Genomic DNA, 20,243 nt, shown 5'->3' with positions numbered 1-20,243 from the left:
GAAATTCCTACTCTAATCTACCGCCTCTTTGATTTAAATAAAATGTGGGACGAGGCCGAGCTCATGCTCTCAATGTGTGCCTGTGTGCCCGCTGAGCAGAAGATACTAAGGCAGGCTCATACAGGGAAGCTGCTTTGCACTTACATGCCTTAATGGTACGATGGGCCGTCAGCATTTAGTGCATACCTGCTGTGTGCTTCACAGTGCACACCAAATGCTGAGAGAACTAGATGGAGAGCAGTCCTGAATGTGAGCCAAAAGCAAGGGCATCCTTTTCTCCTCCATTCTCCTGTTCGGAAAGACTGAAAATCACTGGGGAACTCCAGTTCCAAACTCCAAAGAGATGAAATATATTTATTATATAAACAGTATGGACTTAACAAATCGATTAAGTAATTTGCGTGGGGCTTCATAGTAGGCTGAGGAAATAATTTTGAGACGTGGGACCTAATAACCACCATAAAACTTGCTACGTGACAAGATTAGGCTCAGTTTTTTAGTTGATGTCAAATAATAACTCATTTTTTAAAAACCTCTCTAAAAATTAAATTTTGCTGGGAATTTTGCTGTGGCAAAGAAAAAGCACATCAGAATGTTTTACACCCCTGAAATATGTAGGAAGAGAATCTTCTTTAATGTGGTGGTTCTGAAGATAAAATAAACAGACCAGCAATTATGTATAGAGCCCGTGTGGCAGACTGGAAAGAGCATTTAGGCTTAAAATCGTATCTGGATTCAAGTCCAGTGCTGCCACTGACTAGCTGAGTGAGTGAGTCTAGGCAGGTTATGTAACAGCAATTGTCTGAGCTTTAGGTTCTTCTGTAAAAATCCTTCCGCTCCCAACGCCTTATATCATGAAATGATTTAACAGTCTCTGGAGCTTTCTGAAAATGTCTGTTTTCAAATTGTTACTGCTATGTATAGTAAGATCAGTGTCCGCAGATCCATAATTTTCAGAGCATTTGCTCCCTAGTGACTTAGGGATGGAAGTAAGGAATTTAGTAACATGTGGTAGAGGTGGGTGTCTCTGGAAAATCTTCATATTATCTTCTCCTTCCCTTTCCCCTAATTCTTGTTGGAAAGGGCTTTAGGATTTTTACAGATAAGACTTGCTTCCCTTGAGATATGCTTCTATGCTGAGACCTTACTATTTATGGAAAGAAACATAATGTAATAGAGTTGGTAGGCCTGCATTTAAACTCCTTTTTTTTTTTTTTTAAAGATTTTATTTATTTATTTGACAGAGATAGAGACAGCCAGCGAGAGAGGGAACACAAGCAGGGGGAGTGGGAGAGCAAGAAGCAGGCTCACAGAGGAGGAGCCTGACGTGGGGCTCGATCCCATAACGCCGGGATCACGCCCTGAGCCGAAGGCAGACGCTTAACCGCTGTGCCACCCAGGCGCCCCTGCATTTAAACTCCTGATCCATTCGTCTAGCTTTGGCTTTGGAAAAATTGTTTAATCTTGCCAAACTTACTTCTTCATCTGTAAAACAAGAACATTAGCAATATAAACAATACAACCATAGTAATATCTGCCTTCTTAGGGATATTGTTGAGGGTATCCAGTAGCTACTCTGCAGTGATTGCTATTCCTCGTGAAGAAAGCTTTCTCCCATTTAACTTTTCTCTGAAAAACTCCTTTGAGTTCAAGATATTGTCTTCCTCTGGTGCCCTCAGGAATGGCTGGTTGAGTTGTTACTGCATCAGGGCTGCTCTTGATTCATCCGTAGTTAAAGACAGGGAAAGTTCTGTGACAGATTTTTCCGTGAATAGAGGGAAAACATGCAGTTTCGCTGCCCAGTGACTGCAGCCACCCCCACTACTAGCAGGCCACTGGAGTAGGCTGGAAACAGCTGTAAATGCATTTTCACAGGCCTGCATATATGTGTGTGCTCTGTCTCTCCTCCTTTTTCTAGACATGCCTTCACTTTCAGTGGGTTAGGCCTGGGCATCTGCTTTTTTTCCTCCCTGTGACTGAAGAACAACTGTTTTTAATTGGTCACAAGTAGTTGGTTGCAAACACATGTGAGGTACAGATGATGAAAGAAGAGCTAGTGTAATTGACTTGTGTGTGCAATTAAGCGTTGCTGTCTGTGGAGCTCTTTGAGCTTTACTGACAGCATTGGCTGTCCCCGTCTGGCGCTTTTTTTTTTTTTTTTTTTTTCCAACTCCTAGGTGGTTATGTGATCTCCAGGAGGCAGCCACTGCTCTCTGTATGGTCACTACCCTGATTTAATTCTTCTTCTTCTTTTTTTTTAAGATTTTTATTTATTTATTTATTTGAGAGAGAGAGAGAGAGAGAGAAGGCGAGAGTGCACATACAAGTAGGCAGAGTGGCAGAGGGAGAGGGAGAAGCAGGCTCCCCGCTGAGCAGAGAGCCTGTTGTGAGGCTCCGTCCCAGGACCCTGGGATCATGACCTGAGCCTAAGGCAGACGCTTAACCAACTGAGCCACCCAGGCGCCCTGTACATGCTAAATTTAAAAGTGGGTTCCAGAGCCCATAGAAATTATAATTAAGGGAGGTTTAAAGAGATTTTAGAGATCAGTAAAGTTTTCATGGAATTAGCATTTCAGAGGACCATGAAGGATAGGTAGGATTTTAGCCCCTTTATTTCTCTGCTCTTACTATAGTAAAAATGCTATAAAAGAACCATCCAAATTTAACAGAAGGAAGATGGAGAAACATTTGGATAATCCACACATTGGATGATGGGGCACGCTAACGGAGATTGAGTTTTGTCCAGTATACTTATATTCTACAGTCAAATACACTCACATCTTTTCATTCATTTATCAAACATTTATTGAAAACCTGCTCCTTGCTAGGCACTGTTCTAGTGGCATGTATGTATAGCAAAGGAGCAAAAGACCCCTGCCATCACTGAGCTTACATTCTACCAAGAGAAGCACACAAAAAACAATAAACACAATAAATTATAAACTTAAAAGGTTAAAAGTGCTATGGAAAAGGAAAAAATAGAGTGGAATAAGGGGGCTAGGAAGTGGTATTGGGGGGGTCAGGGAAATGCAATTTTTTAAGATAGGATGTTCAGCATAGACCTCTTTGATCTTTCTCAAAATCTCAAAGTGGTGAGGGACTTAGCTATGCAGAAATCTGGGAGAAGAACATTTTAGGTAGAACCAGTGCAAAGTTCTAAAATGAGAATGTGCCTCACGTGTTTGAGAAATTACAAGGAAATCAATGTTTTGAAGTAGAATAAGGGAGGGGGGAATAGTAGGGGTAAGTGGGGCACAAGGGGTGTCCCTGTAGGCTGTTAGTATGAGTGAAACAGGGGAGCCATTAGCAAATTCTGAGCAGAGGCATGACATGATCTAACTTATTTTAACAGCATCACTCTGGCTGGGGAGTTGAGGATAGATGGTGGGAATGGGGCTGCCAAAGATAGGAATGAGGAGAACTCGTAGGAGTCTCCCATAATACAGGTGAGTGGTGGTGGTGGCTTTAACCAAGGTAATAGAGGTTTCAGGGTAGATGTATTTTGAAAGTAAATCTGGAGAGACACTTGGCCTTGGCATTTTAGAATGGTATTCATTGGGGTTCTGGGTATGGTGTTTTCTCTGAGTCCCTTGTGTTTCCTGGGATCCCCCTATGGTAGCGAATCAGTCACTGATACTAAAATCTTTTGAGATGGCCCACTCCTTTTCTAAGGTCTTTCAGAGAATAGGTAAGGGGATTTATAGCCACCTTCACCTCCCTAGCATCCATCTGAACCAAAGGAAAGATGGAGATGCAGGAATTTTGGCCTTGACTACAAAAAAAACCAAAACAAACAAAAAAAAAAACCTGCAAAGTGATGCCAACATGTGGTGGGCCAGCCGGAGCAGATGGCTCAGAGAAATGAGCATTGGTTTGTACAGAAGTGGATAAATAAATGGCAGCTCAAGAACGAATAAGGTGGTTTTTCCCGGGCATGTGCTATTTTAGTCATTGGTATCCATTATTAGTGATTAGGTCTTGACTCAGCTCGGTAACCATGGGCTGAGGTTGATCCTCATCAAGCCCTTCACCACAGTCTTAGAAATGATCCTGAGGGGAGATTTTGTAGCTTATGTAGTTCTTAGGAGAAAATATTCCCTGACTGACTCCTCCCAACTTGATCCTGCTGTTGATGGGCACAGTCTGGCTAAGTAACGGAGAGGGGAGACCCTGAGTTTTACCGATACTGGCATCTTGACTTTAGCCATTTCAGATTGAAGAAATCTGGTTTATACAAATCTCCAGGACTGATAAAAATGTATTCTCTAATGATCATTGTATCTAAACTGTGCAGTAGCTGCTGTATTCAATCATTTGAAACCTGGAAACCAGGAGAGGGACTATCAAACCTCTCTGAAGCCCATTCATTGTTCTGATTCTCTGAACACAGCCTTGGATGCCTTAAACAGATGGCAGCCATTATTTTTCCTGTACCTGTTTTCACCATCAGTCTTGTGGCTCTGTGGATTTCCTAGGTATCTTTTTCAGATTTCCTAGGTATCAGTTTGGGTGGGAAGGAGGAGGAAAGACCTGTATTAAAGTTGCTGCCATGGGCAGAATTGGGACTTCTCGCTTCGGTGTGGTTGTGTTTCTCCAGTATTAACCTCAACGAGCAGGGAGACTGGGTCCATATGCTGAAGAAGCTGGACCCTATGGAACAGCAGACCTGCTCAGCTCACCCTGCTCGGTTCTCCCCAGATGACAAATACCCTCGACACCGAATCACTGTCAAGAAACACTTCGAGGTGCTCATGACCCAGCAGCCACACTCTGTCCTCTGATGGTCCCTCAAATTTCATGTCTCTTTTGCTACCCCTCAGAGACTTTCTGAAACCAAGCTTTTCAAACTGAGCCTTGAAGCCTTCTTACCACCCTTGCTCTCGGGAATCTGGTTTCATCGTTGCCTTTGATCGTGCTTGTGTGAAGCAATCATGGTGGCATCCCTCTTAAGGGAACAAGTTTGAATCTTCTTTCCATAGTTTGAATCATTGCTAGTTTATTAAAATGGTGGGAAAGAAAAGGTAAATAAATAAAGTTGCTGCCATGAAGAGAAACCAGATGAGGTCACATTGCGTGGAAGAATAGAAAGTTTTCCCGTGGTCTAAATTTACAGATGTTGGGACCCTTCAGTATTCTTCAGGTCCAAGAGTTATTGTAATCATATTCCAAATAACCTTTGACAGAAAGGTCAGTTTGGTTGATAAACTTCAGTTCTGTGATAGTTGATTCTTTAAGACATGAGACCCTCCATCTGTCTGCCTTTGGTAGTACTTACTCTAGAATTGCCCTCTCCTGAAACACTGTCCATTCAACAAGTGCTTACTGAGTACCCACTTCAGTTCAAGTATTGCACCCCCAGTTCTAGGTGTGCAAGAGAGCCAGCTCTGCTCTTACGAACTATGCGGTGTTGGCAATGTGATGAAATGTCCTGTGGTGATACTCTGGAACTTGTGCTCAGGGTACTGGTGGATAGAATCTCCCCCTTACCATTTTTAAGTTGAGGGCTTAAGAAGAAAACCAACTCACATGATAACTGTGAGAAAGATTTCAAAATATTTTCTGAGCTTCAGACTCCACCCTATTCAAATCCTTTCATTTCTTAAAGGCCACTGTTAGAGTGGAAAGGATATTGGGCATTATAGCCAAACAGACTGGTTCAGATCTTGATTCTGCCATTTACTTGACTAGGAAGAAGTCACTCAAATTCTCTGAGTCACTTAAATTACTTTTCTTGGAGGCAGCAGGATTAAATAAGAGATTGATACTAGGTTTAACCCAAAGTTTCTTTGCTAGTGACTACCCCAGTGCAGCTATGGGTAGGAGTAGGATGTTGGAAACATGGAGTTCAAAAGGGACCCATGAGTGGGAATGCTACTTTTTGAATCAACCTTATATAGAAAAAAAATATACCCAAGGGAACTCCTTGGAGAGTAGTAAGATCCCTGCATGGAGACAACTGTTTTAGATTCCCATGGATCTCTTTTCCTTAATTTGCTCATTTATTTTTATTTTGACTAGGGTCAAGTTACCTTCCCCTCCTCCCACTCCACTCTAGGAACCCAGTGCACTCAGGCTACCTAGGGTTTCCCATCACGGCAGCCTACTTTGGTGCTTAACCTTTCCTTTTATTTTTATTTATTTTTTTAAATTTTTTTTTTATTTTTAGTGAGAGAGAGCACAGGTGGGTTAGGAGGAGGGGCAGAGGCAGAGGGAGAGGGAGACTCTTAAGCACGCTCCATGCCCAGCGCATAGACCAACACAGGGCTCAGTCTCACAACTTTGAGATCATGACCTGAGCCGAAATCAAGAGTTGGAAGCTTAGCCTACTGAACCACCTAGGGGCCCCTAGCCTTTCCTGATCCATGAAAACATACCAATTCTACGCCCTAGTCATTCTCCTTTATGGTTTATTAGCAAACTTGATGATGTTGGGTTGAGAACTGGATACCTTTAAGTGTGGTATCCATCCTGGATAATTCAGATATTAAGTCAGGGGCCCCTGGGTGGCTTAGTCGGTTAAGCTTCCGACTCTTGATTTCGGCTCAGGTCACGATCTCAGGGTTGTGAGATCAAGCCCCCCATCAGGTTCTGTGCTCAGTGTAGAGTCTTCTTGTTGATCTCCCTTTGTTTCTCCCCCCCACCAAATAAATAAATACATAAATAGCTTTTTAAAAATAACATCAGGGGCGCCTGGGTGGCTCAGTCGTTAAGCGTCTCCCTTCGGCTCAGGGAGTGATCCCGGCGTTCTGGGCCCCACATCGGGCTCCTCTGCTGGGAGCCTGCTTCTTCCTCTCCCACTCCCCTGCTTGTATCTCTCTCACTGGCTGTCCCTGTGTCAAATAAATAAATAAAATCTTAAAAAAAAAAAACATCAAATATGGTGGGAAAAATAGGCAAAGAACATTTTTGTCACTGACTAAGTATAGTAAGCACCTAGTGCTAGTTAGTTTGGCAGATCTGAAAGCTGTTGCTGTCATAAAGAGATGTGTATGTTCATGGCAATCAAGAGGGATATCTTCCATGAGTCAAAAGGGGAGTCGTGTCAGGAGGCCAAAAGCAGAAGTCACCTCCAAAACCAGATTATTTCTAGAGAAGGGATGTTGTGCTGGTCATTGTCCCTCTAGACACTGAGATGAGGAATGTCTGGAATGAAGGTTTAAACAAGGTGGAGTTGGGAGTAGGGTGGAGGCATGTGGAGCGGAAACTGCCTACTGATACTTTGTGCCCTAGTGGCACCATGCTTCCGGTGGGGGCTAAGGTGGTGTTCACTGCTTAGATGAATGAACACTTATTTGTTAGTGTCTGAATGCATCATATTTTGCCAGTTGGCTGGGAACACGGGTTGGCCTGTGTGTACGGAGCTATTGATGGTTGCTCAGAAGAGACCTTGTTCAGAACATGGGCGCTTGTGTTTTGTGTGTGATGCCCTTACCAGTGAAGTTGAACCTTCGAGATTATTCCAAGTTTATAAATAATGACATCTTCATTTGTGTTATAAGTTCCAGGCAACTGGTGCTTTTCTCAATCAGTGAAGAAGAAAGCCTACAGAATGGTCCTTAAAATATAACTTTTTATTAGTGATCTCTTGATTTTACTCCATACATGGTGTCTTTAAGCCCCTGGATTCTCAGTACTTGGGCTCTCCCTATCAGGAAAGTGGCCCAAATCTTTCTTTATCCCTAGCTCTCTCTGCTATCAGTGTAACAAAAGGATTTTCTCCATTATTTTCCTGGCGGCTTTTGTATGTTTGTTTGTTTGCAACTTTCATCATAGAAATTGAGGGCAAATGGATCAGAGATTTTTTTTGTGCATTTAAATATTGTATACTTCTGGTTCTGCATGTCCCTGGCTCAGATGCCTAACTGTTCCCAAGTAGTTCAGTCTCAAATTGCTCATGACTGGCCTTTTCTAAGGTAACACTTGGGTTCTATCTTGGGGATCAAAAACTTGAGAAATGTTTTAAGTGGCTGTGGCTTCATTGACAATGGAATTGCAGTGGGTGGGCGTGGGCAATGCTTAAAGGCTAAATAAAGGTTTTTGGTAAGAGCACATATGCTGAGAGAATATTTCATCTTCCCTCTTTCCATAGCAACTTTATCTGTAAGATTAAGCATTCTGCTGGTGGCATAGTTAATAAAAAATCTTGGCTCCCCTTCAGAGCTGTTTGTCTGCCATTAGTGGAATTTATTTACTTTTATCCATTTCATCATTTGATTTTTGTCTCCTTCTGTCTTCCCAGGTGGCATTGGTAGGGTGGTCAACGGAGCCTTCATGGTGCTGAAAGGGCATCGGTCTATTGTTAACCAGGTCCGATTTAACCCTCACACGTACATGATCTGCTCTTCTGGTGTAGAAAAGATTATCAAGGTGAGGCACCTTCCCCTTCTGTTCTTTAGACAAATTATTACAATTCATGATTGGAAGAAACTAGAACAATATATATATAGGACCTCATACCTAAACATACTAAAGGTCTAGCAAAATTTTCAGTTATTTTGGGGTGCCTGGCTGGTTTAGTCAGTAGAGCACATGACTCTTGATCTTAGGGTTGTGAGTTCAAGCCCATGTTGGGCATAGAGATTACTTAAAAATTTTTTTCAATTATTTTAAACATATTATAAAATATTGAAAAACTGGTATTAAAAAGAGTGGTTTAATATCCTCCTTTCAGGACCACTTTTAAAAATAGCCAAAAAGCTTTGAAACTAGATACCACTTGTATGCCACTACATTTCCAGTGGCCTTTGATCTTGAGTCTGATGCTTTCTGCTTTCCAAACCTCATCTGAAAGCCACCATCCCCTCAGTTACTCAGTGTGTACTTTGCATTAATTGCTGTACTAATAACAAATCAAAAACCACTGCATGTGGTTGTGATCGAGGCTATGCGCTTGCATTAATTGCACATTGACTGAATGAACTTAACCCGGCCAAGGAATGTATCTAGAGCCTGCAACCGAGAGACCCGGCCTGTCACTCACATTCCAGTTGCTAGTGACCCTTTTCCACATCTGTGAAAATGAAGGTTTGGGGCAAATGATGAGTCCTTTAGGACTCTCTGATAACTTCATTTTTAAGTAAGGATAGATGATAATCCCCCCTAAAAGTTAAAACTCCTCTAATTTCTTTTCCCAAAATGATATTGAAAACCTGGGGAAAGGTATCTATAAAAAGTAAAAATTGGTTTGTGGTGATTTGGTGGTTTTCATCTCCTCCCTCCCTCCCTCCCACCCTCCATCTAGAATTAAACCAAGTTGTATCTAGGCAAGGGAAGCTATCAGAAATGTAATGTTGGAGGATGGGTCAATATTTTTATTTGTCCTTATTCCAAATTCCTTTATGTAAGTTTTGTTGGTCCCGTGGATCAGGGCTGACTTTCATGATTGCACCCATTTTCCCACAGAGCTGAAGCAGGACTTCTAGATCATTTTTACTGACTTTTTCTTTTTATAGATGATGAGATTTCAATTATAAACTACCCATCTGGGGTTAATTACACAGCTAATTAGTGGTAAAGTCAGGATAGAGCCCTGTTCTTTGTTCTTCCCAGTGGCCTGTCACCCTCCCCATGCTCGTGGGAAGGCAGCAGGCAGCCAGAAGCGTCTGCTGGAGGCGGTCATCTCAGTCGTCCTTCACTGGACAGTCATGGAATTGGCCCTGTCCCTTAAATTGCCTTGTCTTCTCGTTTGGCCTATGACTAATGGGTTGGCATAGTAGCACGTCCTCTCTAGGCCTGTTGACATCATTCTCTTTCTCAGAGAGCTCTGCTTGGGCATCTCCTTTAGTAGAGAGATTCCTGCTTGGCCGTGCACTCTGGGATGCTTCTGTACTTAGTCTCCCCAATTATCGTTTAGTCAACTGGAATCCTTACCCTAAAGGTCATAGTTTGGAAAGTAGCCAAGTTCTCAGAGGAGTAAGAGAAAAAAATGTTTTCTCTAGGAGGTTTTCCAGACTGAACTATGGAGCTCACTGCTTCCAGGTTCCAATGGGGTCTGAACCCTGCCCTACCAGGAGGCACATTCAGCCATTTGAAACCTTAAGTCAGTACAGCTGGTACCCTTGGACAGTTCTTTGAGTCTGTTCCCTGTCAAGTGAGGATGCTCGTGGTGACTTGCTGTCTAGGAGTGCCTTGTGAATTACCTGTGCCTGACAGTGTTTGACTGTTGTAGTAAGTGCCACTTTCCTGCTTGCTCCTTCTGAGAGGATCAGTGGCTCAAAGGGCGTAATGTTCTAGCCCACCCTGAAACCTTTTTTCTCCCCACTTCACTCCACCTTCTCGCTTGTCCTTTACTGCGGTTGTCCTAGCCCAGTTGTCGGTGCTAGCTTCTCACCCATAACAGGTCTCTAGCCCCCGAATGACCATGCTGAGCAAAAGAGGGGGTTTGTTTTACAGTTAAGCCTGGAGGGGCAAGATAGGGCAAATGCTGACATTTTTTCCTCAAAAGACCAACATTCATTTATTTACTTATGATATTTGTGATATTTATGATGTACCTATGTATGCCATTTGTGCTAGGCCCTATGGGGAACATAAAGGCAAAAAAAGGTAATGCAGGTCACCCAGTAAGAGAGACAAGAAATAAATATAAAGAAGAATGCAGTAGCCACTCAAGGGATGGAAACAGAATGCTCTGGGGGAGGAAGAGATTTTTTTCCCTTCGGGGATAATCTCGGGCAGGTAACATTTGAGCTGGAATTTGAAGAATGAAGACTGCAAAAGGAAGGAGTAAGGTATGAGGAGCATTCTAAGTAGAGGCAATGGATAGTTAATTGTTTTATTGAATCAATAAATATTTATTGATCACCTACTGTGTCCCAGGCATTATACTTATGAGTAATTGTTCAGAAGCAGTGAAGCATAGGGCCTGTTCAGAAAATGATCATGTTTGTCCAAAGGGAAGAACACAAGAAGGGAGGACTCAGATACAAGGCAGGAAGTTGGGCAGGAGGTGGGCCCAGAAGGTCTTGGAAGCCAGATGAGAGAGGGTGGAGAACCCTTAAATAGCAATCTAGGTCCCCATCAGCGTAGATTTTCTTGGTAGGTGGTCAGATTTCCTTATTTAGTACAATAGCACAAAGAAGAGAGGGCTTAGAGCTGCTATGTCAAGCATGTCATGGGCACCTGTGTAAATCAGAACACTTGCTACTTATTTGCTTTCCATTTTGACGGTGTTTGAATAAGAATTGAACAGCATCTTTTTCCCTCAGCAGCCTCTTGAGCTAAACTTTTCACTGGGCTTGGAGAGAAATCTGCTCCTCCCTCCTCTTTTTCTCATGAACCTTGCCCCAAGAGGAGGCTTATCTAGCCACATCCAACATGTTAGCCACAGGGGGTTGTGTTTTGGGTGCTTTCCTTCTGATTGTTGATTTTCAGGGTAAAGAAATAAACACTTCCACAAATACTTCAAAACTGATATTTTTAGGATGAGAGGACTAAGATAATAGGGACTGTCAGTACTTCTGATGTTCAGAAGTCTGTCTGAGGATGGGGCTGAGACTTCCTGGTTGAGGTACTCAGCTGCCAAGTGAAAGAGAAAGCACCGCATTTTTTCATGCTTTGGTATAGGTTATGTCATTTCATCATTCTCATTTCTGCAGATGAGAAAGGATTTGCCTGAGAGTGAAGTCATTTGCCGAGGGCCCTGTGAAGTGGTGGGGCTGGGGTTTCTACCTGTTCTGCCTGCCCCTGCAGCTCTGTGCCGCGGGTCCCTGGAGGACTGAAAACTAGCTGTTTGGGATGATGGTTTTGTTTTGCTCTGAATCTTAGGATTGGATGAGACCCATCTAGTTCACTGTTCAGATCAGGGAGCTGAGCTTTATGCAAGGTCAACCCGAACTGAGTAGGAACCCACACTCAAGTCTCCTGCCTCCTGATCCAGCGTTTTGTTCCATTACTCCAGGCTTCAGGAATGAAAGTCTACCTCAGCTTAATACATTCCAGAGCCCAAATAAAAGCTGACTTTCAGTGTTAATGATTTTCATTCCTGAAGTGAAGACATAGGGGCTGGGTGGTAGATTAGAACCTAGAAACTGGCTTGTTGCATAGTTGGACCAGCATCCCACCATTAATATTTTGTACTTCTGTTAAATTCTGTGTTTCTGTGAAGCACATACAGATTTATCTTTATATTAGACAACATGGTTAGTAAAATTTTACCATATTTAAACTGGGAGAATATTAAGAGATCTTGCCCGGAATATAGGGTAAAACCCCCCAAAGTCCTAAGGGACCCCCTCAGTTTCCTTTTTTAGCCACCAAACTTTTATTCCCTCAGACATTTGTTTGCAGAGGTAGTCATTCGTAGCTTGAGCCTATTGTTGAAGGCCGTGTCTAAATGTCTCAAAACATAGGGTCTCACAAAGAGTTTGAGAATCTCTTCAGACAAATCCTTTATTTTCTGCTACTTATTTTCTAACCGTATTCTAGTGTTTCTTAAAAAGTTGATCTCTCCCTTGTTAAAAATACAGAGCCCTGGTACCTGCTGGTGACTTAGTGAATCAGAATCTCTAGGGGTGGGCTCAGGAGTCCACACCGTCAGGACTCTTCAGCGGACTCCTGTGCACTCCTGAGCATGAGAACCCCTGCCTTAAACCTCCCCTGGGTCAGGTAGTGAAGATGAAGAGGGGGGAACACCTGAGGAGTTGTGGGCAGCGAACGAAGTCAAAGGAGAAATGAATCTGAGTTGGGAAATGATGAAGAGAGCTAACCTAGGTTTTTCTAGCCCCCTTTGAACTGGAGATCTCCACAAATGTGCTACCTCTCAGAAGTTGCTGGTAGCGCATGGGAAGAATGGGGCCTCAGGAAAGTGCTCACAAGGAGGTGAATTTGTCCTTGGATAGCTTTGGGGAAGCAAAGGCATTGTCTTGATAGAGGATAGAGAATGAGGAGCCCTGTTTTCTGGGTTGGGTGCCATCTAAAGATAGACACCAGCCTGTCAGGCAAGAAAATCGCCTGGAATTTCATCTGAGTTGCCATGGCTACCGGCTGATGTAACTGAGCTTCTGTGTGCTGCTCTGTGGACCAGTCTGGTAGTCAGGTGAAGCTAATTGTTCTCATCTACAGTGACAGCTTAATTACCTTGAACTTGATTTTTGCATAACTTATTCCACTTGTAAAGTTGGGCCTTTGCAGTCAGGTAGACCTGAGTTTGAGTCCTAGCTCTGCCTAGTTCCTTTGGCTGTCAGCCCATGTCTCTGATGATAGAGTGGAGGAGCGTTAAGGTTTGGGGCCATGGTCTTGGGGGAGGTGTCCTGCCTATTCCTGCAGCTAACAGGAGAGTTGGGGAACAGGTCAGCAGCAACCTGGTTAAGAGAAACCAGTTTCCTGGGTAACTAATGCCTGCATGTCCAAGAGGGAACTGCAGTGTAGGCAGTTGGCTATTCTTACCAAGCGCCAGTAAGCAATTCCCATTAGTTAAAAATAGAAATGTTGCAGTTGGGGAGAAGTGGAGTTATAGGCTGAAATATTAACTACCCCAGAGGACTGACTGCTGGGTCTGTTTTCACTTTGGAGAAGTGGTACCTCTCTGTGCACAGCTTCAGTCTTCCGAGAGTTTTGAACACATTGGCCAATCTTCAAGTCATCCCCTATCCTTCACAATTATGAAGGGAGTTATTGTAATTTCTAGGCTACTAACAGATGAAGCTAAAGGGGAGGGGGCTTGGAGGGGAGGTGGTGTGTGACTATTCTGGGTCAAGAGACGTGACTTAGGCTTTCTGACACTAGGCCAGTGCTATGTTCTAGACAGTGCTTTTTCCAACACCTGACTCTAGAAGCCTGTGTTTTCATATGTGGCCCACATAATCCAGTCTGGTAAAGAGTGTATTTTTAAAGCTGGTTAGCAAGTCCTGGCCAAATGACAGGAGGGGCCTGGAGATGCTCTGCCTTAGTGTTCTTTATGACCACCAGCTTTGGAGTACTTTCCAGTCAGGCCTCCTTGGTTTTGTTTTTGCCTTCTGTGCAGATCTGGAGCCCATACAAGCAGCCAGGATGTACAGGAGACCTAGACGGTCGGATCGAGGATGATTCCCGCTGCCTCTATACCCACGAGGAGTACATCAGCCTGGTGCTGAACAGTGGGAGTGGCCTGTCCCATGACTACGCCAACCAGTCTGTGCAGGAAGACCCCCGGATGATGGCCTTCTTTGACTCCCTGGTGCGCCGCGAGATCGAGGGCTGGAGCTCTGACTCGGACAGCGACCTCAGCGAGAGCACGATCCTCCAGCTGCACGCGGGGGTCAGCGAGCGCTCGGGCTACACCGACTCCGAGTCCTCAGCCTCGCTGCCCCGCTCCCCTCCACCCACAGTGGACGAGAATGCCGACAGCGCCTTCCATCTGGGGCCCCTACGGGTCACCACCGCCAACTCAGTGGCGTCACCTCCACCACCGCCCACGTGTGAGGACGCGGCCTCCCGCCAGCAGCGCCTCTCGGCTCTGCGGCGCTACCAGGACAAACGCCTCCTGGCCCTTTCCAACGAGTCCGATTCCGAAGAGAACGCCTGTGAGGTTGAGCTGGACACAGACCTCTTCCCCCGACCGCGCTCCCCCAGCCCCGAAGATGAGTCCAGCAGCTCCAGCAGCTCCAGCAGCTCTGAGGAGGAGGAGGAGCTGAACGAGCGCCGGTCGGCCACGCGGCAGCGCAATACCCTGCGGCGTCGGCAGAGGGCGCCCCGAGAAGAGAGGCCCACCCCCCCCAGCAAACCCGCCAGCGCCTACATTGGCGAAGACAACTATGAATACCCCCAGATCAAAGTGGACGACCTCTCCTCCTCTCCCCCCTCCTCCCCTGAGCGGAGCACTTCCACGCTGGAGATGCAGCCCAGCCGGGCCTCGCCAACTTCCGACATTGAGTCGGTCGAACGAAAGATTTATAAAGCCTACAAGTGGCTGCGCTACTCCTATATCTCCTACTCAAATAACAAAGATGGAGAGAGCTCCCTCGTGTCTGGGGAGGCAGATGAAGGGAGAGCAGGAACCAGCCACAAGGACAACCCAGCCCCTTCTTCCAGTAAGGAAGCATGTCTCAGCATGACCGGAGGCCAGAGGAACCAGGACCTGCCCCCTGAAGGTCGCAGCAAGGATGCTTTTAAAGAAGGGACTTCTGCTAGAAACCCCAGCAATGGCCCAGGCCAGGAGCACAGCAGCCACCCTTGGGCAGAGGCACCAGAGGACCCCTCACAGGACACTAACAATGGCGGCTCTGTAGAACACTCTTTTGAAACCAAGAAGCTCAATGGGAAGGCCCTGAGCAAGGCCCTAAGCAGCCGGGCTGAGGAGCCGCCCTCTCCTCCTGTCCCCAAGGCATCTGGCTCCACTCTCAGCAGTGGGTCTGGCAGCTGTCCCAGGACCCAGTCTGATGACAGTGAGGAGAGGAGCCTCGAAACCATCTGTGCCAACCACAACAATGGACGCTTACACCCCCGCCCCCCTCATCCCCACAACAATGGGCAGAACTTTGGAGAGCTGGAGGCAGTGGCGTGCTCTTCCCCAGGACGTTCGGACACTGACCACGATAACTTGTCCCTGACAGGGGCACTCCTACACAAAGATTGTTGTGGGTCTGAAATGGCCTGTGAGACCCCCAGTGCTGGAACGAGAGAGGACCCCACTGACCCCCCAGACACAGACAGCAGCAGGGCTGTTCACGGCCATAGTGGCCTCAAAAGGCACCGAGCCGAATTGGAAGATACAGATTCAGAGAATTCCTCCTCAGAGAAGAAATTAAAAACATGATAAATACAAAGGGAAAGCAAAAAGCTACGAAGAGTAGCTTTACAAAAAATTTTTTAATCCTGTTTAGTGAACACAGAGGAAAGGAAAAAAGTATTAAAGGCACATAAAACCAGGGCCTGAAATTTTGTGTCTGATGCTGCTCCCTTCTATTCAGTAATGGGTCTGAATGTTTAGCTGGCCGTTGGCTTGTGTTGTGTAAGGAAAGGGAAAAAAATCCAAGTGACTCCTTTCTAGTAAGATTCGAGCATTGCGTACCTGTGCGTTTTGTTACAGTAAATCCTTGTTGAGACGTTTGGCTTGTTCTTGTGTGTGTTCACCGGCACGTGTGAGCTCATTGTCTCCAAGGCTTTTCTTTCCGTTCTCCATGAGAAAGGATCTATGGATCTCTTTCGTTTGCCATCTCACCTTGTTTACATGCCGTAGGTGTTCTGGTCTTAACGGTGAGTGCCTGCTGGATCAGGCTGTGCTGCCAGTGAGTCGTGGACTTACGCTGAAAGAATGAAGGGGAGAATGGATACGGGCCCTCAGCCAACTGGCTGTGCTGAAATGGAAAGCATGGGTCCTTTCTTAGAGAAATCTTCCATGTTTTCCCTCAGTAGCACTTCATTGAGCGTTTAATGTGGACGTACTAAAAGTGAAGCGTTTTTAATACTAATGAGAGGTTAGCACTTAAGAGCGGGTTGCAGAGAACAGATCCCTGATAAATTCTACCCATGGCAAGCTGAGCAGTGCAGCACCGCGCTCTGTATGGAGGCTGTAAAATATGACTAGTTGTGGGTCACACTTTAACCAGCTAGGTGCTAGTTCCTAAGAGGCGCTCTCAAGGCCAGCGGGCACTTCTGTGGCCCCATGGGATGAGAGGAGGGGAAAAGACAGCTCTCGAGAGCTTTGTGCTCAGACTATTAAGCGGATGTTCTAGGTATGTTAATGAGGAAGTGTCGTGAAGAGCAGATGGTGGTACTATATTCCTTTAATTCAACCCAAAATGACTGGTCAGAACTGAAGGAACTAGCATCTTTACGCAGGCTTGCAAGGAGCAGAGGCTGTGGTGTCCTGACCGGATCTTGCAGAGCAGTGGGCATCTCGAAGAAACAGATTCCTGTTGAGTTGGTGTGTTAGGAGGCAGAGAGTAGTCTCTGGTTTAAGACTCCTGCCTCCTAGAAGAGACTCCATTTCACTGAGAGGGGGAAAGACCAAGAGATTTTCAGCATCACAGTGGTCGTTACAGTCACTTGGTAATGAATGAAGGGTTGCACAAGACGGGAAGACCTAGGAAAGAGCAGGTATCTCATTGTCACAGATGTCGTGAAAAGGCAGAATAGTGGCAAGAAACGAGGAAGAGAGAAAGAAGCACACTCTAACTTTCTCAGGTGCAAAGGTGCTAGACCACTTGGGGTGCAGCCAGCATTGGCATAGAGAGGACCGAATGTGTGACTGGTGTGGCCTCTCTGATCCAGCGTTCCTTTTAGAGGAGGACTTGTTCTACTGGGACTGGGACCATGTGGAGGATGAAGACTTGGATGAATTTAGGCACTAGGGGAAGAGGGATTATTTATAAAAGGAAGGTTGTTGATCTAAGCCAAAAGGAGACATCATCTGGCTAAGCTTTGTGAAAGGAAAGACGTGCCTGGTATGTGTGATGTGACTTGGGTGTGAAAACGCTGTCTTAGGAGGAGATGAAGGAGTGTGAGTAGCAGTGGGGATGCTTACGATTTAACAACTGTAATCTCACGGGGTGGGGGGGGGGCGGGCAAGTGATTCTGTAACCATTAGAATTCCTTTGGATTTGTAATCAAAATGGTTCTATGATTTGTCTTTGACTATTCACAGATAATTGTAAATTCTGGTTTTATAAGCCCAAGTCATTTTACATTTGCTTTTCCAAAATTTATTAAATTGGAATTTTTTAATCCTTTATATACAAAAAAAAAGATACAATCACTCAGTGTGTGTTTCTCTTCCCCTTCCTAGTCAGCCTACCTAATCCCTTTGTTTTATTTTATTTAATCTAATCAGTAGCTAGCCTCTTCCGATTTCTCTAAGGACAATCCACTTTTCCTAGAGAAAAAGAAGTTAAGTTCCCTTGGGAACTAGCCACTTGGTGGTTGGAGTTTCCAAATGCATGGTCTTTTCATGTTAAAAGCCTTAATTCCATTTGGGTACTCCAAAGAGAAGTCAAAGTTCATTCTGGTTCAATTTTAGTGTTCAAGAAAGGTCATTTTTAGCAACGAGAGACTCTTCCCAGCACCCCAGGTTCGACTTGCCAGGAGATAAGCCCACAAGATACTCACTGGAGGAGGCTGACAATTGCTTGTCTCTGTAGTCACTCCTCTCTCCTTTCTAGAAATCTCCTGTCTTGTGATCGTGGGCCTGGAAACCCGGCAGGAACCACTTCTAGAGTCCCTTTGCCAAAATCCTTGTGAATTGAGGCCCCAGCTTTGGAGGCACATTTGATCCCCAAATTCTTCCATGATAGTATTTTTACCAGCACGCAAATGGCACTGATTAGATTAAGAACTATTCGAAAGTGCCTCTTAGGTTTTTTGTTTGTTTGTTTGTTTTTCTGCATCCTGTACATATATTTTTAAGTGGCTGGTCCAGATAGGTAAAAACCATTTCTCTCCACTTTATTTTCCCTCTGGTTTTGGAAGTGATTCCTGTGTCTTTAGGACAACAGTAAATGAGTTAAATGAGTAGTTGGTTTGGGGCAAACGAAGGTTGCAACTGTGCTTGATTTACTAAGCCAGGAGTCCTTTGTTTGTCAAGGTGCCTTCCTCTGCTGAAGCCTTATCTCCTCACAAGCCCCTCCTCTTGTGACTCCCAGCAACGCTAGCTCTTCTCTCTTGTATATGCAAATAAACCTATTATTCACTTCTCGTGGCTTCCTCTTCTCTTCCAGGGAAGACTTGGTTGCTTAGACACCCCTGATCCTTAATTTCTTTTCTGTTTTAATTCTTGCCTAGGTGAAACTTGATTCCAAGCCACTCTGAAGACTAGAAGAGAAACTGGTATTCCACATCCATGCTAGTGGTCATTGCCTCTTCTAGGTATGGAACAAAGGTCACATCTAGACGACAAAATGTAGGGTTGGAGGAGCTATCTGCTTGGTCTCCTTTAGCAGGCTTACATAGACTCAGGACAGTGAGATCCTGGAATTGACCCTTTTATTAGTTGGAACTGAGGGAGTGAGTGATGCAGTGAAGTGACATTCCAAACAGCCCCAAAAGAAAGTTCTTGATGTTTCCAAATATCAAGTTGCCTTTTCTGCCCTGTTCCAAGCATGCTTTGCAGACATTTTTCTTTAAAAAAAAAAAAAAAAAGGGAAAAAAGACCTTTTATATCCTGCCTGTAAAGCTGTGTCTTTCAATTAACTGAAAAATTCTTGCCAACCAAGATTCTCGTGAGGAAAATAGACGCTTCCCAAGGAAAGCTGTCCACCCCTTATGACCTAAGCAAGGCAGTGGGCCAGGGTTGAAGCACTAAGGTGAAGTAAGGCTCAGGGTCCCAGTCCAGACTTGCCTACAACAGAGGATGATGGCTTTGGACAATCTGTGTCATTCTCTCAGATGGGTTATTTCAGTCTGAGTGCTCATTTGTGCTTGAGTGCTCATACTGGGCTGAAAGAACATGAATTCAAGTGGCTTGGAAGTAACTTTGAATTTTTCACATGCAAGAAGAAAACTGAAAAGAAATCTGAGTCATGTACACACCAATTGCATTTCACGGTTAGTGTAAAGGTGATAAGATGGTTCTCAGAATGGAGGCTCAGAGACAAAGAGAAACTTCCCTGGGGCCAGCACTAACATGACCAGGGACTAGCAGGAGGAGTTGCTCCATTCTACCCAATGGGGTTTATTTGAGCTGTGCAGAAGTGTCCTGCAGTGCTTGTTGACAAGACAGTCATAGTGTAGGGAAATGGGATAGCTAGTATTTCAAATTACTGAAGTTGGGAAAAGAGTTCCTTTCTGGAACCCAAAACCGTGAGCTAACGGAATATTCCAGTCAAAGTATAGCATGCTAGCTTGCAAGTCTCCCTCTATCTGGCTCTGTCAGTACCCCAACCAAGGTTGGAGAAAGGCAATAAACCACTGAGATAACTGGATGCCAACCCAGGGTCCTTATGTGTAAGAGATGTTTTGTGGTCTTAGGGAAGCTGGGAGGGAAGGCATTTGGAGGGAAGACTGCAGTGGAAGAAATGAAATGCTAGGTGAGTTCAACAGCTTTCCAGATCCACAGAATTAGCACTGAACATGCCATGGACTGGCCTCTAAGACACTTGGTCATCGAGATGCTCCAAAATCACCAAGTAAAGTCCGTAATTTGTAATGGAAGTCAAGGGGCACCTGGCTCAGTCGGTGGAATGCAGCTCTTGATCTCAGGGTCGTCAGTTTGAGCCCCATGTGGGGTGTAGAGATTACTTAAAAATCTCTAAAAATATAATGGAAGTCAGTGAACGGGTAGGATTGATTTGAGAGAACTTCTCTCTGCAAGAACGCATAAATTCCATGAA

At 44.9% G+C, this 20,243-nt stretch overlaps 1 protein-coding gene across 3 annotated transcripts in view; it reads left to right on the top strand.

The window, feature by feature from the left end:
* The window catches only part of DCAF5 (DDB1 and CUL4 associated factor 5), a 91,768-nt gene extending 75,746 nt beyond the window's left edge, over positions 1–16,022 (top strand). For all 3 annotated transcript variants that reach the window (XM_034642814.1, XM_011222059.3, XM_002917023.4), the window contains exons 8-9: positions 8,240–8,367; positions 13,964–16,022. In XM_034642814.1, coding sequence (XP_034498705.1) covers positions 8,240–8,367; positions 13,964–15,733 — 1,898 coding nt within the window. In that variant the 3' untranslated portion in view covers positions 15,734–16,022. The remainder of the gene's footprint in view (positions 1–8,239; positions 8,368–13,963) is intronic.
* The last annotated feature ends 4,221 nt before the right edge of the window (positions 16,023–20,243 follow it).

The sequence above is a fragment of the Ailuropoda melanoleuca genome, chromosome 14 (assembly GCF_002007445.2).
Source record: "Ailuropoda melanoleuca isolate Jingjing chromosome 14, ASM200744v2, whole genome shotgun sequence".
NCBI lineage: Eukaryota > Metazoa > Chordata > Mammalia > Carnivora > Ursidae > Ailuropoda > Ailuropoda melanoleuca.
Note: the sequence above shows the minus strand (reverse complement) of the source record. Positions and strands in the feature narration are given on the sequence as shown.